Consider the following 24,378-nt stretch of genomic DNA (forward strand, 5'->3'; position numbering starts at 1 on the left):
CCTATTCTCACTAAATTGCTGATCATCCAACTTCCCCACATTTGGTGATATTGTTAATGGTTCTCTCTTTTCCCTGGTACTGTCCCCCTCACTTTTGAATCCTCTGAAATCACCCACCCTGAAAAAAACACTCAATCCCACAGTCTTTGCCAACTATTGCCCCATCTCCAATCTCCCTTTCCTCTCCAAACCCCCTGAACTCGGTGAGCCCCAAGGATCTATCCTTGGCCCCTCCTAGTTCTCATCCACATGCTGCCACTGAATGACATCATCCAAAAGCACCGTGTTAGTTTTCCCATCTACACTGACAACACCCAGCTCTACCCATCCCTCTCCATTCCTCCACTGTTACTAAATTATCAAACTGCTTATCCCACATTCAGTACTGGATCAACAGAAATTTCCTCCAATTAAAAATTGGGAAGACCAAAGTCATTGTCTTCAGTCACCACTACAAATTCTGTTCCCGAACTGCCAAGTCCATCCCTCTCCCTGGGAGCTGTCTGAAGCTGAATCACACTCTTCACAATCTCCATGTCAGATTTGACCCCAAGATGAGTTTCTGACCACATATCCACACCATCACTAATACCAGATATTTCAATCCCCGTAACGTCACCTGACCCCACCCCACCCCACCCCAGCTCATCTGCTGTAGCTCCTTACCCAGCAGCCCACTGTGGAGGCACTGTGCTGGTCCCATTGGCCTGAGCCAACTGAGCATGTGTGGTGCTGGCAGGTGATCTGCATATTTAAAGGGACACTGTCCCTCTGTGCTGTTGTCATTTGAACAGGACAAAAGTATTGTGAGAGAGGCTCATTTCAACAAAGAGGAGGGAGAGTGGGATTCAAGGGAATAAAAATAATGTAAAGTTATAAAACTGTCCACCCTGAAATGGTCCTTTTTTCTTTACAGTAATTACTAATATAAATAGTTAAATGAACAGGAAGCTCAGACCAGACATCACATCAATCTCACCGAGTCGCTCGATTCATCAGGACTGAATATCATTGGCATCATGGAAGGGGAGAGCAGCAGTCACAGCGAAGACAAACTGTACACGTGTTCCATGTGTGGATCTGGATTCAACCAATCGACTGATATGGGAAGGCACAAGTGTAACCGAAACAGGGAGAGTCCATGTGGACAATGTGGGAATACTGGGAACAGATTCCATTATCCGTCTGATCAGGAAACGAATCGATTTGGTCACACTGGGGAGAGTCCATGTGGACAATGTGGGGATACCAGGAAGGGATTCTGTTATCCCTCTGATCAGGAAATTCATCAATGCAGTCACACTGGAATGAGTCCATTCACCTGCCCCTTGTGTGAAAAGCGATTCACTCGATTTTCAAACATGTTGCGACACCAGCAGGTTCACACCGGGGAGAAACCCTTCACCTGCTCCCAATGCGGAAAGGGATTCACTCAGTCATCCCACCTGCTGACACACCAGCGAGTTCACACTGGAGAGAGACCGTTCACCTGCTGGGTGTGTGGAAAGAGATTCACTGAGTCATCGGCCCTGCTGAGACACAAGCGAGTTCACACCGGGGAGAGACCATTCCCCTGCTGTGTGTGTGGGAAGGGATTTGCTGAATCATCAATCCTGCTGCGACACCAGCAAGTTCACACCGGGGAGAGGCCATTCAGCTGCTCAGTGTGTGGGAAGGGATTCACTCAATCATCCAACCTTGTGAGACACCAGCGGGTTCACAAGCAACTGCACTGTTCTGATTCAGCAGTTATTACTGCTGTTAATCAGATTCGGGGGTGAACCTTGTTCGTTATAAAACAGGGGAGTCTTGATGCTGTTGCTGATAACCACAGCAACTGGGCTGCAGTTGGAAGAATTTTCATTTATATAGTGCCTTTCACAACCTCAGGGTACCTCGATGCGCAGACAGAAATGTGATGCTGATCAGAGGTGATCTGTTTTTAGTGAGGTTGGCTGAGAGCGAAATATATAATAAATTTATAATAGAATTTTACACTAAGTTTGAAAACAATGTTACTCAATCTGAAACAGGAGTCTTAAATCCTAACAGAAGTAACCGTGAAGTTATGAGGAGGCAACTGGATTGTGGTGTATTAGGAAAATACCGAAAAGCAGTGGATCCGTTGTCAACAAATGTATTCCCACAAACAAAGCAGATAAATGACTGAGTCAATCTCTTCCCACACACACAACCACCATCATCTAGAAGGACAAGGACAGCAGACACATGGGAACACCACCTGCTGGAAATTCCCCTCCTAGCCACACACCTTCCTAACTTGGAAATACATCACCGTTCCTTCATTGTCACTGGATCAAAATCCTGTAATTCCCTCCCTAACAGCACTATGGGTGTACCTACAACACATGGACTGAAGGAAGGCAGCTCACCACCACCTTCTCAGTAAATTTATGCAAAAGTCTGAAAACATGTACCAAACGACTCAAGAACAACTTCTTCCTTACTGTCATGTTTGAATGGTCCTATCATATATTAAGCTGATCTTTCTCTTCACCCTACCTGTACCTGCACCCTATCCTTTCCTTCTCCCCATGTACTCCATGAAAGGTATGCTTTGTCTGTATAGCGTGCAAGAAACAATACTTTTCAGTGGATCCCAATACATTTGACAATAAATCAAATCAAAATTTAATGTACATGTTGTGAAGTAGAAATCATGCAGGGCAATTGCAACACTTGTGAGGGACAGTGCAAGGCTCCCTCTACACTTTCCCATCAAACACTCCTAAGGTATGTACAACCCATCTAAGGTACAGAGGAAAGTTCTCTCTAAATCATCCTGTGAAAAACTCCCAGGGGAAGCACTGCCCAAGCTCGGTACAAAGGAAAACTCCCATTACATGCCACATCAAACAGTGCCAGAGAGGAGGAACACTTTGGATAAGAAAAACTCCATCTGCACTGCCCCACCAAACACTCCCAGCCCATAATGAGCTGGGTTCCAGGAGGTTAGTTACCAGGCGATTAAATTATGTCATAAAGCAACACCATTTAATCCAGCTGGTCCTCTCTTTGACCTTTTAAAAATGGAGAATTGGGACATCCTTTCCCCAAACAGCGCCAGAGAGTCGGCACAGTTTTCATAAACTCCCTCTACACCGCCCCATCAAACACTCCCAGCCCAGAATGAGCTGAGCTCAAGGAGGTTAGTTACCAGGCAATGAAATTATGTCTTTGGTGGAGGTAGGCACGCTGACATCGTTTAAGACTTATCTGGATTGTCACATGAGCAGCCTGGGAATGGAGGGATACAAACGATTGGTCTAGTTGGACCAAGGAGCGGCACAGGCTTGGAGGGCCGAAGGGCCTGTTTCCTGTGCTGTACTGTTCTTTGTTCTTTGTCTTAAAACATCCCCATTCGATCAAGCATCTTGTTCATACTGGGAATGTCAGGGTGAAAACTGGGACATTCTGTCTCCAAACACATCCCCTCCTGTTCACACCGAGAATGATGTGGAGATGCCGGCATTGGACTGGGGTAAACACAGTAAGAAATCTCACAACACCAGGTTAAAGTCCAACAGGTTTATTTGGTAGCAAAAGACACTAGATTTCGGAGCGCTGCTCCTTTGTCAGGTGAATGGGATTTCAGTTCACAAACAGGGCATATAAAGACACAAACTCAATTTACAAAATAATGGTTGGAATGCGAGTCTTTATAGGTAATCCAGTCTTAAAGGTACAGACAATGTGAGTGGAGAGAGGGTTAAGCACAGGTTAAAGAGATGTGTATTGTCTTCAACCAGGACAGTTAGTGAGATTTTGCAAGCCCAGGCAAGTCGTGGGGGTTACACATGGTGTGACATGAACCCAAGATCCTGGTTGAGGCCGTCCTCATGTGTGCGGAACTTGGCAATCAGTCTCTGCATTCTCCAAGGTGGCCTTCACGACAACGCAGAGTCGCTGAGCAGAGACTGATAGCCAATTTCCGCGCACGAGGACGGCCTCAACCGGGATCTTGGGTTCATGTCACACTGTCTGTAACCCCAACGACTTGCAAAATCTCACTAACTGTCCTGGCTGGAGACAATACACATCTCTTTAACCTGTGCTTAACCCTCTCTCCACTCACATTGTCTGTACCTTTAAGACTTGATTACCTGTAAAGACTCGCATTCTAACCATTATTTTGTAAATTGAGTTTGTATCTTTATATGCCCTGTTTGTGAACAGAACTCCCACTCACCTGAAGAAGGGGCTTGGGGCTCTGAAAGCTCGTGGCTTTTGCTATCAAATAAACCTGTTGGACTTTAACCTGGTGTTGTGACACTTCTTACTGTGTTTACCCCAATTCAACGCTGGCATCTCCACATTTTGGAAATATATCGCCGTTCCTTCACAGTCGCTGGGTCAAAATCCTGGAATTCCCTCCCTATCAGCAGGGTGGATGTACTTGCACAACATGGACGGCAGTGGGTTCAGGTCCCATACATCACAAAGGTAGACACTCCTGCGCCCCCTACAAACATGGCGATCCCTGCTGCACATTGCCCCTTACAAAGATGCCGGCCGCACATGCGCACTGATAGACATTGCCACCAACAGATTGGCGGCCGTCAGCCCAGCCCAACACGACAAGTTGCGCCTCCAATTTGGTACCAACAGGGTGCCCGGGAAGTTATTTTCCAGGGTTTGGATTTGAACAACATGTTTACGAAGGCTCTCCACCCACCCGCCACATTCATCGCTCTCCGCGCGCCGCCCTTTACCTTGAACTGATCTTGGATCCGAGTTAAAACCGTCCGTCCGCCGCCATTACCCGCACTGCGCATGCTTCAGACCCCTCCCCTATTCACTCTGGTTGGAGGACCAGCCTCTCCCGCTCGGTCCTCCAGCCCCGCCCCCTTTTCCTCTTGGCCCGGAACCGCCGTCAATCAGTCCCCGGGCATTGTGACGTTGGGCATGCGCAGTGCGGCTCATGCCCAGGGACCGGCGCTTGTTTGATCTTCAGGCGGGAAGGAGGCGGATAAGCGGAGGCAGCGTTAGGGGCAGTGGGTGGGAGGGGAGGCTCCACACACCCAGTGGAGGCTTCAACACCCCCAATAAGGAACTAGCGGCACCGCCTCAACACCCAACACAACGGCAGCTGCAGCGCTTCCTCCCGGGGCCAGGCCCCAGTGGACAAATGTGGCTTCAGGAAGGAAATGCAGCAATGGGTTTGATTTGAATTATTATTGTCACATGGACTGGGATACAGTGAAAAGTATTGTTTCTTGCGCGGTGTACAGACAAAGCATACTGTTCATAGAGTACATAGGGGAGTAGGAAAGGAGAGAGTGCAGAATGTAGTGTTACAGTTACAGAAAGGGTGAAGAGAAAGATCAGCTTAATATGAGGTAGGTCCATTCAAAAGGAGGAAGCTTTGGAGAAGGTACAGAAAAGATTTACCAGGATGTTGCCTGGTATGGAGGGCATTAGTTATGAGAAGAGGTTGGAGAAACTTGGTTTGTTCTCACTGGAACAACGGAGGTTGAGGGGTGAACTGATAGAATTCTACAAGATTATGAGGGGCATGGACAGAGTGGATAGTCAGAAGCTTTTTCCCAGGATGGAAGAGTCAATTACTAGGAGGCACAGGTTTAAGGTGTGAGGGGCAAGGTTTAATGGAGATGTTTGAGGCAAGTTTTTTACACATAGTCATAGAGGTTTACAGCGTGGAAACAGGTCCTTTGGCCAACTTGTCCATGCCACCCTTTTTTTTAAAAAACTTCTCAGCTAATCCCAATTGCCCGCATTTGGCCCATATCCCTCTATGCCCATTGTACCCATGTAACTATCTAAATGCTTTTTAAAAGACAAAATTGTACCCGCCTCTACTCCTACGTCTGGCAGCTTGTTCCAGACACTCACCACCCTCTGTGTGAAAAAATTGCCCCTCTGGACACTTTTGTATCTCTCCCCTCTCACCTTAAACCTATGCCCTCGAGTTTTAGACTCCCCTACCTTTGGGAAAAGATATTGACTATCTAGCTGATCTGTGCCCCTCATTATTTTATAGACCTCGACAAGATCAACCCTCAGCCTCCGACGCTCCAGAGAAAAAAGTCCCAGTCTATCCAGTCTCTCCTTATAACTCAATCCATCAAGTCCTGGTCGCATCCTAGTAAATCTTTTCTGCACTCTTTCTAGTTTAATAATATCCTTTCTATAATAGGGTGACCAGAATTACACACAGTATTCCAAGTGTGGCCTTACCAATGTCTTGTCCCACTTCAACAAGACATTCCAACTCCTGTATTCAATGTTCTGACCGATGAAACCAAGCATGCCGAATGCCTTCTTCACCATTCTGTCCACCTGTGACTCCATTTTCAAGGAGCTATGAACATGTACCCCAAGATCTCTTTGTTCTGTAACTCTCCCCAACGCCCTACCATTAACTGAGTAAGTCCTGCCCTGGTTCAATCTACCAAAATGCATCACCTCGCATTTGTCTAAATTAAACTCCACCCACAAGTGGTTCTGATGTTACAGAAAAATAACTTGGCAATAATAGTCAATTACAGCAAATCAGAAACCAGGAATGTTTCTAATCCTTCGTTGACGGACACATTCGCCAATTAAATCCTACCTTTTCACCCTTTCGCATTCGATGAAAAATTGACTTCTGCTAATCCTTTATTTGCATAGCATATCCCCATATCTCGCCTTTGGTATTTGCTATGGAGAAATCTGGCCTTGCTCACCCTCTGGTGAAGGCTGAAAAGCAGAATGTTATGGGGCCTACGCAGGTGAAGATTATCCTGTTCATGCTGAAATAGCAGACACTGACTCCTTTGAAGGTCTGCAAGCCGATAAACATTTTCACTCGCTGTTGAAGAGAAGGCAGGAAACTTTAATCTGAGCATTTCCACATAGTCAGCACTGCTTCGTGCATGTGTTAGAGTGGGCCAAGGCTGAGGCAGCTGTCCTATATATATTTATAGAGTGAGAATAGACTAACATTTCGAGTCTGGATGACCCTTTGTCAGAGCTCTGATGAAGGGTCATCCAGATTTAAATGATGGCTCTATTCTCTCTCCACAGATGCTGTCAGACCTGCTGACATTTTCCAGCATTTTCTGTTTTTGTTTCAGATTCCAGCATCTGCAATATTTTGCTTTTATATGTATTTATATATCCAAATGTGCTATGTTAACAAAATGGACAGTTACTAACCGAAATATAAAGCATCATGTGATTTAGCTGACTTGACCATATTCCTATCGTTATTCAGTCATTAAAGACACAGTCATGGAACATTAAACTTGCCGAGCAGGGCCCCTCGTATCAACACACAGGCAGCTGCTTTGTGAGACTGCGAGCAGCACAGACAAGTCAGAGATAAGTGTCTTGAGAAGAGAGATTCATTGTGATGGCTCAAAAACAGTTGATAAGGTGTAGCAATTCTATGATTCTAATGAACATTCTTTCCTCTCATTCCCCAAAAGCTGTAAATCTCCATCCCACACACTCTCCCTCCATTCTCACTCTGCTGTATCTAATATTCACCCTCCCAATTCTCCTGAAGGTGCTGATTGAGGCTGATTGACAGATCCATGCTCACTGCTTCCTGTCCACCACACACAAATCATAAGAAACAGGAGCTGCAGTTGGCCATTCAGCCCATCGAACTGCCTCAACCATTCATTGAGAATTGGCTGATCTATCGCAGCATCATTTCCCACGCTATCCCCCAGATAGAGAGAGAATAGAGCCAATGTTTCGAGTCTGGAGAGAGGAAAGAATGTTCCATAGAAACTAGAATTGTGTGTTCTGAATTTCTATCCTGCACTGACACTGATGATCTCTGCAAACATGTTTTACAGGATACTGAAAGAGGAATCACCGGCTGAAATCTCAAACATCACATCTAGATCTGACAGAGTCATATTCCTTAGGACCTGAATATCATCGGCATTTGAATCGAGGAGAAATGCTTGTCCGGTCTGATGACTTGAAAAGATTTCAAACATCAGTGTGACTGGAAAAGTGCCAACACGCTGCCAGACTGGAGTGAGTGTGTTCCAGTGCACTGAGCTTGAACCAGTTACACAGCCTGAATAAATATCACACCATTCACAGTGGGGGGAGGGGTGAGGGGACTGTTCTGTGTGTGGATGAGCCTTCAACTGAAGAGAGGAAAGGACACCTGCACCATGGAGAAACCATGGAAATGTAGGGACTGTGGGAAGGGATACAGAGCCCCATCAGAGCTGGAAGCTCATCGGCGCAGCCACACTGGGGAGAGACCAGTGTGGGGAGGGATTCAGTCATTTATCCAGCCTGCAGACACACCAGCGTGTTCACACTGGGGAGAGACCATTTATTTGCTCTCAGTGTGGGGAGGGATTCACTCGATTATCCCAACTGCAGACACACCAGCGAGTTCACACTGGGGAGAGGCCCTTCAGCTGCTCTCAGTGTGGGAAGGGATTCACTCAGTTATCCGTCCTGCAGACACACCAGCGAGTTCATACTGGGGAGAAACCGTTCACCTGCTCTCAGTGTGAGAAGGGGTTCAGTCAATTATCTAACCTGCAGACGCACCAGCGTGTTCACACTGGGGAGAGACCGTTCACCTGCTCTCAGTGTGGGAAGGGATTCACTCGGTTATCCAGCCTGCAGTCACACCAGCGAGTTCACACTGGGGAGAGGCCATTCACCTGCCCTCAGTGTGGGAAGGGGTTCAGTCGATTATCTGACCTGCAGATGCACCTGCGTGTTCACACTGGGGAGAGACCGTTCACCTGCTCTGTGTGAGAAGGCATTCACTGATTCATCCACCCTGCGGAGACACCAGCGAGTTCACACTGGGGAGAGGCCGTTCACCTGCTCTCAGTGTGGGAAGGGATTCACTCATTTATCCACCCTGCGGAGACACCAGCGAGTTCACACTGGGGAGAGGCCGTTCACCTGCTCTCAGTGTGGGGAGGGGTTCGGTCAATTATCTAACCTGCAGAGACACCAGCGAGTTCACACTGGGGAGAGACCATTCACCTGCTCTCCGTGTGGGAAGGGATTCAGTCAATTATCTGACCTGCAGATACACCAGCACATTCACACTGGGGAGAGACCATTCACCTGCTCTCAGTGTGGGAAGGGATTCAGTCAATTATCTAACCTGCTAAAACACCAAAAAGTTCATGAGTGATTCCAGGGGTTGGATTCTGCTGTTATTGTTTCAGCTCTCAATTACATCCAGGACTGCATTTTGTTCATTCTCACAGTTAGTCAATGGGGAGGGTCGGAGGGTTTCTTTCTGCTGGACTGGCCGGTCTCACAACTGCCTCCAGTGGGCTGATGCTCTTTGAGTCTTGTTGCGAATACCTTGTTTTAAATTTCACAAGGATCACAGAGTGACAGGGTGTGAGGAAGTTAAGCGATATTTAATCAGCATTTCTGTTTGAAACCTCCCAATGCCCATCCAATTTCCTTTGTTCTTGTTTATTGTCTCCACTTCCTCCACCCTCGTAGGCAGCGAGTTCCAGGTCATTACCATTCACTGCATCAAAATATTCTTCCTCACATCCGCGCCCCCCTGCCCCCTGCATCTCTGACCCAAAACCATAAATCTGTGTCCCCCCTCGTCCCTTCTCCTGTCAGCTAATGGGAACAGCTTTTCTTTGTCCACCTTATCTAAACCTGTCAGAATCTTGTCCACATCTATCAAATCTCCCCTCAACCTCCTTTGCTCCAAGAGGAACAACCCCAGCCTGACATTGACAATAAAGAACAAACTAACAGAATATGTTAATACCTGAAATCAAATGGGAATGTTCAATTTCTGTTTTTAAGAAATTATGAATATATTGTCCTGGACAATAAAGGGATTTGAATAACTCAGCTTGGGTGCAGTTGAATGAAATGTACCAATCTCGTATCCACCCACAGTCTAGAGGAAATGTGGAATGTGTAGCTGGAAATCCCTCCCTAACAGCTCTGTGGGTGTACTTACACCTTAGGCATTGTAGCAGTTCAGGAAGGCAGTGTTGGCGCTGATCGTGGCCGAGGCAGCTACATACAGCCACATATTCTGTTATAATTGAAGGACAGCAGATTGAATGTGAGGCATTATGGGACTGCACTATCTTGACCACATTCTTGTGACTGCTCAGTTTCTGCAATCATGAACCATTCCGAACAGTATATCTAAATCTCTAACCACAGAATGTGTGGCTGCTTTGATTTAGAAATCTCCAGGCCCACCAAGTTCAAACCAGGCAGATCAGCAGTCAGAAATAGTGGCAATAGCCAAACTGTGAATCGTCTTACTGAATTTCAATGGGAACAGAGGACCAGGTGAGAATATTTACTCAGAATGAGTTAGAATTAAACTTATTCCAGGACGGGCTGGTGTTCAGTGGCTGAGATTCCCGAATCTGTTAAAAGGGGGTCTGACCAATCAACAAACAGTGGTCGGTAGTTCGGTAAGAAGCGTTCTCATGCATTATTTGAATTATTTTATCATAAATTTGTGATCAGAACTGTGAGGGACTTGTAACCCAATAGTTGTTGAATTGACGGTAAACTCCAAGTAGCACTGGACTGAAAAGGGGGTCTGACCAAGAAGTGAAGTGATCTCAGGCATTGTTTAAATTACATCATCATTGGCCAACTTCCCCTTTGTGACGTCACAGTGGAGTCGTCCCTGAATCAGCCAATAGGAATCACTCTGCTCCGCGGTGACACCCCGGGTTCCAGTGAGCAGGCCCGGGCGCGCGGACCTGGGAGCCCCGCCCCCACCCATTGTTCCCCTCCCCCTACACCACATTGAGCCAAGGTTTCCAGGCAACCGGCTGACGGCTCCGGCCAGAGTGAGAAGCCACTCGGTGAGCTCCCCCTCCCCCCGGCCCGGGACTGCGCATGTCCAAGGGAGAGGGAAGCTGCGAATTGCAGGGCAGATCCCACCCCCCGACCTTCTTTGGGATTGACGAACGAGTTGGAGGACTGGAAGGAGTTTGGCCAATCAGAGCGCGGGCTTTGTGTGAATGAAGATTGAGCTTCAGACAGACTCAAACTTCCTCCTGTCGCCAACATCTGTGAGTGGGAAAGATTGGATTGTCCAGCCAGTCCACCATGTTGGCCGTTCGCTTTGCGTGTTGGCCAGTATAGTGTGCTCCAGGCAGGGGGCGAGCAGAGGATAAGGAGTTCAAGGCGGGCTTAATGCGCGCCTTGCGGTGAGCTTTTGGAAATGTGGCCGCTGGGAGGAACGCCTTGGTCGGCGTGAAGTTTCTGTTTCAAGTGCTTGGGTTCGTGACTTGTGCAAGAACTTTTTGTTTCGGCTGGGGCTTGTTGAATGCTGCTCTCGCTGGGATTCCTGTGCCTTGAAAGGCGTGGCCCAGGGAGATGCAATCTCGGAAGACCCAAGCCAGGGAGGAGCCATTTTGGAACTATGGTTTCGGAAGGTTCAGCCGCGGAAGGTGTGACCCCAGACGGTGCAGCCCCAGTGGGTGTGATTTTGGAAGATCTGGCCCGGAGTGGTGGACTTTGGAGGACTGCAGTTGAGCGTTGTCGACTTCGGACGGTGGAATGTTGATGGGCGAAGCTCTGGAAGGCGATGCCTCCGAAATGTTTCACAATTGTATGGTTGTTCATGGATTGTTTGTTATTGTAATATGTGGTTTTCCTGTTATGGTAGTTGGTGGTTTGTTCCGGCCCCCGTCTATTTTCTTGCGTTATTTGTGGCCTGGGGGGCATCCCCCCCTGGATAAAGTCACCCCCGGGGGGTGTGACATCCACTTGGGGAAAGTTCTGGGTGGTGAAGCCCCGGATATAGTAACACCAGAGGGATTTTTATTCTCCGGGAGAAAAATTGGGAAGGCAGGCCCGAACTGAGTACCCTGGAGAGACTCTCCCACCGCCCCGGCTGAAATTCCGGAAGGGATTCCGGATTGAGTAGGCGGGGTGGTCTCCCCGATTTCCCCCCTCCGGCTGAACATCCGTAAGGTGTAACCCCCGGATATGAGTACCACTGGAGGGTTGCATCCCCCGGCAGGTGGACAAACCCAGGGGACGGTGCCCTTATGCTTCAGTGTTTATTTTTTGTTGTGTACAGTTGTAGTGTTGTGTTAATGTTTGTAGATTTGTAGATTATGATTTGTAAATGGAGGTGTATTTTGAGGGCAATGCCCTGGAAAACTGTAATTGACGATGAACCCTTCCGAAATGGAAGGTAGTAACTGATAAATGGATGGCGTTAGCCATTGGTAATGTATTTTTTCACATTTGTTCTTTGTGCATTTGTAATTGTTTTGTATTAACGTATTTGTAATAAACAAAAAGAAACCAACATCTGTGAGTGGGAAAGATTGGATTGTCCAGCCAGTCCACCATGTTGGCCGTTCGCTTTGCGTGTTGGCCAGTATAGTGTGCTCCAGGCAGGGGGCGAGCAGAGGATAAGGAGTTCAAGGCGGGCTTAATGCGCGCCTTGCGGTGAGCTTTTGGAAATGTGGCCGCTGGGAGGAACGCCTTGGTCGGCGTGAAGTTTCTGTTTCAAGTGCTTGGGTTCGTGACTTGTGCAAGAACTTTTTGTTTCGGCTGGGGCTTGTTGAATGCTGCTCTCGCTGGGATTCCTGTGCCTTGAAAGGCGTGGCCCAGGTAGATGCAATCTCGGAAGACCCAAGCCAGGGAGGAGCCATTTGGGAACTATGGTTTCGGAAGGTTCAGCCGCGGAAGGTGTGACCCCAGACGGTGCAGCCCCAGTGGGTGTGATTTTGGAAGATCTGGCCCGGAGTGGTGGACTTTGGAGGACTGTAGTTGAGCTTTGTCGACTTCGGACGGTGGAATGTTGATGGGCGAAGCTCTGGAAGGCGATGCCTCCGAAATGTTTCACAATTGTATGGTTGTTCATGGATTGTTTGTTATTGTAATATGTGGTTTTTCTGTTATGATAGTTGGTGGTTTGTTCCGGCCCCCGTCTATTTTCTTGCGTTATTTGTGGCCTGGGGGGCATCCCCCCCTGGATAAAGTCACCCCCGGGGGGTGTGACATCCACTTGGGGAAAGTTCTGGGTGGTGAAGCCCCGGATATAGTAACACCAGAGGGATTTTATTCTCCGGGAGAAAAATTGGGAAGGCAGGCCCGAACTGAGTACCCTGGAGAGACTCTCCCACCGCCCCGGCTGAAATTCCGGAAGGGATTCCGGATTGAGTAGGTTCGGGGTGGTTTCCCCATTTCCCCCCTCCGGCTGAACATCCGTAAGGTGTAACCCCCGGATATGAGTACCACTGGAGGGTTGCATCCCCCGGCAGGTGGACAAACCCAGGGGACGGTGCCCTTATGCTTCAGTGTTTATTTTTTGTTGTGTACAGTTGTAGTGTTGTGTTAATGTTTGTAGATTTGTAGATTATGATTTGTAAATGGAGGTGTATTTTGAGGGCAATGCCCTGGAAAACTGTAATTGATGATGAACCCTTCCGAAATGGAAGGTAGTAATTGATAAATGGATGGTGTTAGCCATCGGTAATGTATTTTTCAGATTTGTTCTTTGTTCATTTGTAATTGTTTTGTAATATCGTGTTTGTACTAACCAACGGAAAATCTTTGCATTGTTTGTGGCCTGGGGGGTATCCCCCCCCCTCCCCTCCCCTCCCCTGGATAGAGTGACCCCCGGGGGGTGTGACATCCAGTTGGGGAAAGTGTCTGGGGCACCCAGAGGGGTAACACCGGGGGGGGTTTTGTTCTCCGGGAGAAAAATTGGGAAGGCAGGCCGAATTGAGTATCCCGGAGAGCTTTTCCCACCGCCCCAGCCGAAAATCCGGAAGGCAGTCCGGATTGAGTAGGTTCGGGGTGGGTTTCCTGTCCCCCCGCCTCCAGTCGAACATCCGTCAGGTGGAACCCCCGGACCTGAGTACCTCTGGAGGGTTGCATCCCCCGGCAGGGGAAAAACCCGGGAGGCGGTGCCCTGGAGGGCGGCGGATATGCTGCAATGTTTATTCTTGTTGTGTTGTACTAATGTTTGTCACTTTGTAGATTATGATTTGTAATTGGAGGTGTATTGAGAGGGCAATGCCCTGGAAAACTATGACCGTTAGTGAACCCTTCCGAAATAGAAGATAGTAACTGATAAATGGATGGCGTTAGCCATTGGTAATGTATTTTTTGTGTATTTGTAATTGCTTTGTATTAACGTATTTGTAATAAACAAAAAGAAACCAACATCTGTGAGTGGGAAAGATTGGATTGTCCAGCCAGTCCACCATGTTGGCCATTCGCTTTGCGTGTTGGCCAGTATAGTGTGCTCCAGGCAGGGGGCGAGCAGAGGATAAGGAGTTCAAGGCGGGCTTAATGCGCGCCTTGCGGTGAGCTTTTGGAAATGTGGCCGCTGGGAGGAACGCCTTGGTCGGCGTGAAGTTTCTGTTTCAAGTGCTTGGGTTCGTGACTTGTGCAAGAACTTTTTGTTTCGGCTGGGGCTTGTTGAATGCTGCTCTCGCTGGGATTCCTGTGCCTTGAAAGGCGTGGCCCAGGGAGATGCAATCTCGGAAGACCCAAGCCAGGGAGGAGCCATTTTGGAACTATGGTTTCGGAAGGTTCAGCCGCGGAAGGTGTGACCCCAGACGGTGCAGCCCCAGTGGGTGTGATTTTGGAAGATCTGGCCCGGAGTGGTGGACTTTGGAGGACTGTAGTTGAGCGTTGTCGACTTCGGACGGTGGAATGTTGATGGGCGAAGCTCTGGAAGGCGATGCCTCCGAAATGTTTCACAATTGTATGGTTGTTCATGGATTGTTTGTTATTGTAATATGTGGTTTTCCTGTTATGGTAGTTGGTGTTTTGTTCCGGCCCCCGTCTATTTTCTTGCGTTATTTGTGGCCTGGGGGGCATCCCCCCCTGGATAGAGTCACCCCCGGGGGGTGTGACATCCACTTGGGAAAAGTTCTGGGTGGTGAAGCCCCGGACATAGTAACACCAGAGGGATTTTTATTCTCCGGGAGAAAAATTGGGAAGGCAGGCCCGAACTGAGTACCCTGGAGAGACTCTCCCACCGCCCCGGCTGAAATTCCGGAAGGGATTCCGGATTGAGTAGGCGGGGTGGTTTCCCCCATTTCCCCCCTCCGGCTGAACATCCGTAAGGTGTAACCCCCGGATATGAGTACCACTGGAGGGTTGCATCCCCCGGCAGGTGGACAAACCCAGGGGACGGTGCCCTTATGCTTCAGTGTTTATTTTTTGTTGTGTATAGTTGTAGTGTTGTGTTAATGTTTGTAGATTTGTAGATTATGATTTGTAAATGGAGGTGTATTTTGAGGGCAATGCCCTGGAAAACTGTAATTGATGATGAACCCTTCCGAAATGGAAGGTAGTAATTGATAAATGGATGGTGTTAGCCATCGGTAATGTATTTTTCAGATTTGTTCTTTGTTTATTTGTAATTGTTTTGTAATATCGTGTTTGTACTCACCAACGGAAAATCTTTGCATTGTTTGTGGCCTGGGGGGTATCCCCCCCCCCCCCCTGGATAGAGTGACCCCCGGGGGGTGTGACATCCAGTTGGGGAAAGTGTCCGGGGCACCCAGAGGGGTAACACCGGGGGGGGTTTTGTTCTCCGGGAGAAAAATTGGGAAGGCAGGCCGAATTGAGTATCCCGGAGAGCTTTTCCCACCGCCCCAGCCGAAAATCCGGAAGGCAGTCCGGATTGAGTAGGTTCGGGGTGGTTTTCCTGTCCCCCCGCCTCCAGTCGAACATCCGTCAGGTGGAACCCCCGGACCTGAGTACCTCTGGAGGGTTGCATCCCCCGGCAGGGGAAAAACCCGGGAGGCGGTGCCCTGGAGGGCGGCGGATATGCTGCAATGTTTATTCTTGTTGTGTTGTACTAATGTTTGTCACTTTGTAGATTATGATTTGTAATTGGAGGTGTATTGAGAGGGCAATGCCCTGGAAAACTATGACCGTTAGTGAACCCTTCCGAAATAGAAGATAGTAACTGATAAATGGATGGCGTTAGCCATTGGTAATGTATTTTTTGTGTATTTGTAATTGCTTTGTATTAACGTATTTGTGATAAATAAAAAGAAACCACCATCTGTGAGTGGGAAAGATTGGATTGTCCAGCCAGTCCACCATATTGGCCGTTCGCTTTGCGTGTTGGCCAGTATGGTGTGCTCCAGGCAGGGGGCGGGCAGAGGATAAGGAGTTCAAGGCGGGCTTAATGCGCGCCTTGCGGTGAGCTTTTGGAAATGTGGCCGCTGGGAGGAACGCCTTGGTCGGCGTGAAGTTTCTGTTTCAAGTGCTTGGGTTCGTGACTTGTGCAAGAACTTTTTGTTTCGGCTGGGGCTTGTTGAATGCTGCTCTCGCTGGGATTCCTGTGCCTTGAAAGGCGTGGCCCAGGTAGATGCAATCTCGGAAGACCCAAGCCAGGGAGGAGCCATTTGGGAACTATGGTTTCGGAAGGTTCAGCCGCGGAAGGTGTGACCCCAGACGGTGCAGCCCCAGTGGGTGTGATTTTGGAAGTTCTGGCCCGGAGTGGTGGACTTTGGAGGACTGTAGTTGAGCGTTGTCGACTTCGGACGGTGGAATGTTGATGGGCGAAGCTCTGGAAGGCGATGCCTCCGAAATGTTTCACAATTGTATGGTTGTTCATGGATTGTTTGTTATTGTAATATGTGGTTTTCCTGTTATGATAGTTGGTGGTTTGTTCCGGCCCCCGTCTATTTTCTTGCGTTATTTGTGGCCTGGGGGGCATCCCCCTCTGGATAGAGTCACCCCCGGGGGGTGTGACATCCACTTGGGGAAAGTTCTGGGTGGTGAAGCCCCGGACATAGAAACACCAGAGGGATTTTTATTCTCCGGGAGAAAAATTGGGAAGGCAGGCCCGAACTGAGTACCCTGGAGAGACTCTCCCACCGCCCCGGCTGAAATTCCGGAAGGGATTCCGGATTGAGTAGGCGGGGTGGTTTCCCCATTTCCCCCCTCCGGCTGAACATCCGTAAGGTGTAACTCCCGGATATGAGTACCACTGGAGGGTTGCATCCCCCGGCAGGTGGACAAACCCAGGGGACGGTGCCCTTATGCTTCAGTGTTTATTCTTTGTTGTGTACAGTTGTAGTGTTGTGTTCATGTTTGTAGATTTGTAGATTATGATTTGTAAATGGAGGTGTATTTTGAGGGCAATGCCCTGGAAAACTGTAATTGACGATGAACCCTTCCGAAATGGAAGGTAGTAACTGATAAATGGATGGCGTTAGCCATTGGTAATGTATTTTTTTCACATTTGTTCTTTGTGTATTTGTAATTGTTTTGTATTAACGTATTTGTAATAAACAAAAAGAAACCACCATCTGTGAGTAAAACACTTTATTTTCTCCCCCTGTCCATTTCTTTTCTCATTCTGGGGGAAACTGGGGACTTGCAGCAACTGAAGGGCAAGGAATCCAGGGAGGCTGCAGACTCTGGAAAGGTTGGCCCAGGTTTCTCTCTCTCTCTCTTAAAGACATTGACATCCTTTGCTCCCTCAGCTTGACACGCTGATTTGTCTGGCTGAAAGGTCCCTTTCCTAATGTTCACAATTAAAGGACTGGTTTCCCCAGGAGATAGAAACCCGAAGCAGGAGTAGGCCATTCGGCCCTTTGCGTTTACTCCACCATTCATTATGATCATCAAATTCAATATTCTGATCCCCCTCCCACCTCCCATATCCCTTGATCCCTTGAACCTCAAGAGCTCTATCTAATTTAATCTAGAAATCACACAGCGTTTTGGCCTCAACTACTTTCTGTGGTAGTGAATTCCGCACATTCACCACTCTCTGGGTGACGACATTTCTTCTCACTTCATTTCTAAAAGGTTTACCCCTTATCTTCAAACTATGACCCCTCGTTCTGGACTCTCTCACCATCGGGAACATCAGGAGATGGCTGACATTTAAGGAGACAGTAAATATAGGACAGAGATACATCTAATGTTGTTACATGGTACAGATTAGATATACAATAGTGGTTCTGTGATAAAATACATTTATTATTTCTAGTCTTGTAATATACCACTGTAGCTACATTATAAATTTCTAGTCAGAGTCATTACCGCACAGGCGGAGTCCAGTCAGTAACTCGAGTCCATGCCGACTCTCTGTAGGACAATATAGTCAATCCCACTCCTCCTCTATAACACTGTTTCCCTCCATGTTTATTTCCTTCAAATATCCAACCCAATTTATTTGAAATTATTTTTCTCCACTTCCACCACTGGTGTGATTTTCTGATTATGCCCATCGCTGTCTAAATAAAGTTCTTCCTTCCACATCCCCCACTCTATCTCTGATTAAAAGATACAGCACTCTCTATCAAACATTTTCTGTACAGCTAATTGTGCATCTGGAGAGATATATGTACATTTACTGAATTAAAATGTTTGGGTGTCTGACTCCAGAACCTTGTATCGATAGATCAGCACGACTCATTCATTAGAATTGGGAGGGTGAATATTGGATACAGCAGAATGAGAATGGAGGGAGAGTGTCTGAGATGGAGATTTTCAGATTTTGGGATTTTATTTATTTATTAGTGTCACAAGTAGGCTTACATTAACACTGCAATGAAGTTACTGTGAAAATCCCCTAGTTGCCACACTCGGGTAGACTGAGGGAGAATTTAGCATGGCCAATGCACCTAACCAGCACGTCTTTCGGACTGTGGCAGAAAACCTGAGCACCCGAAGGAAATCCACGCAGACACGGGGAGAACGTGCAGACTCCGGACAGACAGTGACCCAAGCTGGGAATCAAAGTCAGGTCCCTGGTGCTCTGAGAGAACAATGCTAACCACTGTGCCAAATGAGAGAGGAAAGAATGCTCCGTAGAAACTCGAATTATCTGTTTTGAATTTCTATCCTGTTCTGACAATGATGACTTTTGTAAACTCTTTTACAGGATATCAGAAGGTGAGGATTTACAGACAGAAATCTCGAACCAAACGTCACATCAACATCTGACAGTCACTCAATTCATTGGGAGCTGAATATCATCAGCTTTGAATCTTGAAGGAGAAATGTTTGTCTATTTTGTCTGCTACAGAAGATTTTAAACATCAGTGTGACTGGAAAAGCACCGAGACACATGCACATCTGAGTGAGAGTGTTTCAGCTTTAACTAGTTACACAGTTTTTCAAAACATTACCCTTTGGAACCGGGAAAGACGCTACACGTGTTCTGTGTGTGTGGACACCTCAGTTGATTCTTGAATATGGAGAGTCACAAGGACACCTGTACCATGGAGAAACCATGGAAATGTGCGGACTGTGGGAAGGGCTTCATTACTCCATCAAGCCTGGAAAGTCATCGACGCATTCACACCGGGGAGAGGCCGTTTGCTTGCTCTGACTGTGGGAAGGGATTCACTCAGTTATCCCACCTGCGGACACACCAGCGAGTTCACACAGGGGAGAGGCCTTTTATCTGCATTGACTGTGGGAAGGGATTCACTCAGTCATCCAACCTGCTCGGACACCAGCGAGTTCACACTGGAGAGAGGCCATTCATCTGCACTGAGTGTGGAAAGGGATTCAGAGATTCATCCACTCTGCAGAAACACCAGAGAGTTCACACTGGGGAAAGACCATTCACCTGCTCTGATTGTGGGAAGCGATTCCGAGATTCCTCCACCCTGGTGAGACACCATCAGTTTCATACCGGGGAGAAACCGTTCATCTGCTCTGACTGTGGGAAGGGATTCACTCAGTTATCCACCCTGCAGACACACCAGCGAGTTCACACTGGGGAGAGACCATTCACCTGCTCTCAGTGTGGGAAGGGATTCACTCGGTCAACATCCCTGCTGAGACACCAGCGGGTTCACAATTGCTGACACGGGTTGGATGCTGCTGTTAATCACATCCAGGACTGAACCATGTTCATTCTGACAGTTGGTGAAGTGGGAGGGTCGGAGGGTTTCTTTCTGCTGGACTGGCCCTTCTCCCAACTTTGCTTCCAATGCTGATACTCTTTGAGCCTGGGAGAGCACATTTCCACTGAAATGATCCACATAAGGCGATGAAGGACGTTTATGTTATCCGGTTGTAAATAATGTGTTTCCCCCCCTACTACATGCAGGCCTAAAATAAATGCAGAAAGAACTGGAAAAATGCAGCTCATGGAAAAGAATATCCTGGAGCAAAAGAGAAAGGGAGAGGTAACGGTTGTTGTAAATAAATAAAGCATTGGTCCAGAGTAAGTTTAATGGCTGAATAAAGGACAGCCTTCCCTATATCTCTCCAGATAAGGCAATTGAAGCCTGATCCACACGCATGTGTATGGTCTCTCCCCGCTGTGAATGGTGCGATGTTTTTTCAGGATGGGTAACCAGTTAAAGCTCTTTCCATAGTCAGTGCACTGGAACACTCTCACTCAGGTGTGTTTGTATGTGTGTGTTGGTGTCTTTCCAGTCACACTGATGTTTCAAATCATTTGAAACCCCATTTGGAATATTGTGAGCAGTTTTGGTCCCCATATCTAAGGACGGATGTGCTGGCTTTGGAAAAGGTCCAGAGGAGGTTCACAAGAATGATCCCTGGAATGATGAGCTTAGAATAGAATAGAATAGAATCCCTAAAGTACAGAAAGAGGCCATTTGGCCCATCGAGTCTGCACCGACCACAATCCCACCCAGGCCCTTCCCCCATATCCCTACATATTTTACCCACTAATCCCTCTAACCTACACATCCCGGGACACTAAGGGGCAATTTTTTAGCATGGCCAATCAACCTAACCCGCACATCTTTGGACTGTGGGAGGAAACCGGAGCACCCGGAGGAAACCCACACAGACACGAGGAGAATGTGCAAACTCCACACAGACAGTGACCCAAGCCGGGAATCGAACCCAATTCCCTGGAGCTGTGAAGCAGCAGTGCTAACCACTGTGCTACCGTGCCGCCCCAAAGCTTGTCCTATGAGGAACAGTTGAGGACTCTGGGTCTGTACTCGTTGGAGTTTAGAAGGATGAGCGGGGATCTTAATGAAAGTTACAGGATATTGCGAGGCCTGGATAGAGTGGACGTGGAGAGGATGTTTCCATTAGTAGGAAGAACTCGAACTAGAGGGCACAACCTCAGACGAAAGGGACAATCCTTCAAAACAGAGATGAGGAGGAATTTCATCAGCCAGAAAGTGGTGAATCTGTGGAACTCTTTGCCGCAGAAGGCTGTGGAGGCCAGGTCATTGAGTGTCTTTAAGACAGAGATAAATAGATTCTTGATTAATAAGGGGATCAGGGGTTATGGGAAAAAGGCAGGAGAATGGGGATGAGAAAAATATCAGCCATGATTGAATGGCGGAGCAGACTCGATGGGCCAAGTGGCCTAATTCTGCTCCTGTGTCTTATGGTCTAAACCGACAGAACAGAGAAACATTTCTCCTTCTAGATTCAAAGCCGATGATATTCTGGTCGCAAGGAATCAAGTGACTGTCAGATCTGTACGTGAAGTTGGAGATTTCTGTCTGTAAATCCTCGCCTTCTAATATCCTGTAAAAGGTGTTTACAACAGACATCACAGTCAGTACAAGATAGAAATTCAGAACAAACAATTTTAGTTTCGATGGAACATTATTTCCTCTCTTATTCCCCAAAAGCTGTAAATCTGAATCCTTTTTATTTATTAGTGGGAGAAGTTGGTTTACATTAGCATTGCAATGAAGTTACTGTGAAAGTCCCTGAGTTGTCACACTTCGGCACTTGTTTGGCCATGCCAAATTCTCCTTCAGTGTAACCAATGTGCCTAACCAACACGTCTTTCGGACTGTGGGAGGTGACCGGTGGAAATCCATGCAAGCACGGGGAAAACATGCAGAGTCCGCAGACTCAGTGATCCAAGCTGGGAATTGAACCCTGGTCCCTGGCGCTGTGAGGCAGCAGTGCTTTCCGCGGTGCTGCCCTTTACCCAATACTCCCTCCATTCTCATTCTGTTGTATCTAATATTCACCCTCCCAATTCTCCTGAAGGTGCTGATTGACAGATCCATGCTCACTGCTTCCTGCCCTGTTGTGAGACTTCTTACTGTGTCCTGCCTCATTATTTTGTAAATTGAGTTTGTGTCTTTGTGCCCTGTTTGTGAACTGAAATCCCACTAACCTGATGAATGAGCAGCACTTCGAAAGCTAGTGGCTTTTGCTACCAGGTAAACCTGTTAGACTTTAACCGAGTGTTGTGAAACTTCTTACTGTGTTTACCCCAGTCCAATGCCTCCACATCCTGCCCTGGACACAGAGAGCTGGAAATCTCCACGCAGGCGGCCAGACAGATATATGTCTATCTGACTGGACTAACAATGTGTGGAATGTACAGACTGGGGGAACAATGGGTGGGGGCGGGGCTCCCGGGTCCGTGCGCCTGAACCTGGAGACGTCACTGCGGAGCAGAGTGATTGCTATTGGGTGATTCAGGCAGGGCTCCATTGTGCCGTCACAATGACTCAGAGGGGCGTTCCCAGCACACACTGTCCCATTGGCAGCAATATCACTGGTTACAGAAGCAGCACACTGCGGATTGGACACCAGCTCAGCACGGCTGGCGGTCAAAGCCCCGCCCACCCTCACGTGGGCTCGGGTTCCGCCCCCTTATTGTCTACATGCGGCAGATTGACCAATGGTAACGCTTGGAGGACCGGATGGGCGATGGTCCTCCAGCCAATCAGAGTCCTGGCCCTGTGTCAATGGCCACGCGGAACTTCCTGTGGACATGAATGTGGGGGTTCGATCAGTAAGTTTGCTGATGGTCCAAAAATTGGTGATGTGGTAAATAGCGAGGAGGAAAGCCTTAGATTACAGGATGATGTGGACGAGCTGGTTAGATGGGCAGAACAGTGGCAAATGTAATTTAACCCTGAAATGTCTGAGGTGATGCATTTTGGAAGGACTAACAAGGCAAGGGAACAGATAATGAACAATAGGACGCCAGGAGTACAGAAGACCAGAGGGACCTTGGGGTGCATGTCCATAGGACCCTGAACACAGCAGGACAGATTGATAAACTTGTTAAGAAGGGATATGGGATACTTGTCTTTTTTAGCCAAAGCATCAAATATACAGCAGGCAGGTTATGACTGAGTGTATAAAATGCTCGAGTACTGTCTGCAGTTCGGGTCGCCACACTTTAGGAAGGATGTGATTGCACTGGAGAAGGTGCAGAGGACATTCACCAGGATGCTGCCTGGGCTGGAACGTGTCAGTCATGAAGAGAGGCTGGTTAGGCTCGAATTGGTCTCTCTAAAGCAGAGAAGGCTGAGGGGGAGCCTGATTGAGATGTACAAAAATATGAACCCTCAGTTCACTGATCTTTAGTAGCTGGGTCAATATCCAGGGACATAGATTTAAGGTGAGGGGCAGGAAATTTAGAGGGGATTTGAGGGAAAAGATTTTCACCCAGAGGGTGGTGGGAATCGGGAACTCACTGCTTGAAAGGGTGGGAGAGGTGGGAACGCTCAACATTAAGAAGCATTTAGATAAGTACTTGAAGACCCATAACATATAAGGCTGCTACTGACCAAGTGATGAAAGGTGGGATTAGAACAGATTGGTGCTTGAGAGCTAGCACAAATACGATGGGCCAAAGGGCCTCTTGCTGTGCTTTAAAACTCTGAGGACAGAATTATGACAGTGTGGTTATGTGATAAATATTGGATGGTTCTATAATAAAGTACATTATTATTTCTTGTCTTGTAATATAGTACTGTAGCTATGTTATATATTTCCAGTCAGAGCCATTATAGCACAGGGGGAGTCCATTGGACAATTCAAGGCCCTGCTGACTCTCTGTTGAGCAATTCTGTCAGTCTGGAGAGGGTCCCATTCTGTAACCCTGAAGCACCCATCCAATCTCATTTAGAAATTACTGACCATCTCTGCTTGACTACCCTCACAGGCAGCAAGTTCAGGAGCATGACTAATCACAACCCCCACATCTTAACCAACTTACAGATTTAGGGGAATGAGTGGGGAAAGAATGTTCGATAGAAACTAGAATTATCTGTTCTGAATTTTGATCCTGTACTGACTGTGATGTCTGCTGCAAACTCCTTTTATAGGATATCAGAAGGTTAGGATCCATTGACAGAGTCCCAAATCATGCGCCACGTTCAAGGTTTGACAGTCGCTCAATTCATCTGGACCTGAATACCATCGGCCTTTGCATCTAGAAGGAGAAATGTTTCTCTGTTCTGTCTGCTTTAGAAGGCGTTAAACGTCAGTGTGACTGGAAAAGCACCAACGCACGCACACCCGAGTGAGAGTGTTCCAGTGCACTGACTGTGGAAAGAGCTTTAACCAGTTATATAGCCTGAAAATACATCGCCGCATTCACAGTGGGCAGAGACTGTACCCGTGTTCTGTGTGAGATTTAACTGATTGTTGAACCTGGAGAGTCACAAGGACACCCGAACCATGGAGAAA

The 24,378-nt window shown here is 47.7% G+C and overlaps 3 protein-coding genes across 5 annotated transcripts in view; 2 read left to right on the forward strand and 1 right to left on the reverse strand.

Moving 5' to 3' along the window:
• The window catches only part of LOC144487313 (uncharacterized), a 6,263-nt gene extending 3,616 nt beyond the window's left edge, over positions 1–2,647 (forward strand). Inside the window, exon 2 of the mRNA XM_078205391.1 lies at positions 917–2,647. Within this exon, the coding sequence (XP_078061517.1) occupies positions 1,020–1,781 (762 nt within the window). The 5' untranslated portion in view covers positions 917–1,019 and the 3' untranslated portion in view covers positions 1,782–2,647. The remainder of the gene's footprint in view (positions 1–916) is intronic.
• LOC144487314 (uncharacterized) overlaps positions 1–4,796 on the reverse strand; it is a 19,904-nt gene extending 15,108 nt beyond the window's left edge. For all 3 annotated transcript variants that reach the window (XM_078205393.1, XM_078205395.1, XM_078205394.1), the window contains exon 1: positions 4,734–4,796. The gene's annotated coding sequence lies outside the window, so the exon portion shown is untranslated. The remainder of the gene's footprint in view (positions 1–4,733) is intronic.
• Positions 4,540–19,799, forward strand: LOC144487311 (uncharacterized). Its single transcript, XM_078205388.1, is given in 4 exon segments — positions 4,540–4,654; positions 8,240–8,759; positions 8,761–9,145; positions 19,185–19,799. Coding segments are annotated over 4 exon segments (1,635 nt in total).
• Positions 19,800–24,378: the final 4,579 nt, after the last annotated feature.

The sequence above is a fragment of the Mustelus asterias genome, unplaced genomic scaffold, assembly GCF_964213995.1.
Source record: "Mustelus asterias unplaced genomic scaffold, sMusAst1.hap1.1 HAP1_SCAFFOLD_731, whole genome shotgun sequence".
NCBI classification, from domain to species: Eukaryota; Metazoa; Chordata; class Chondrichthyes; order Carcharhiniformes; family Triakidae; genus Mustelus; species Mustelus asterias.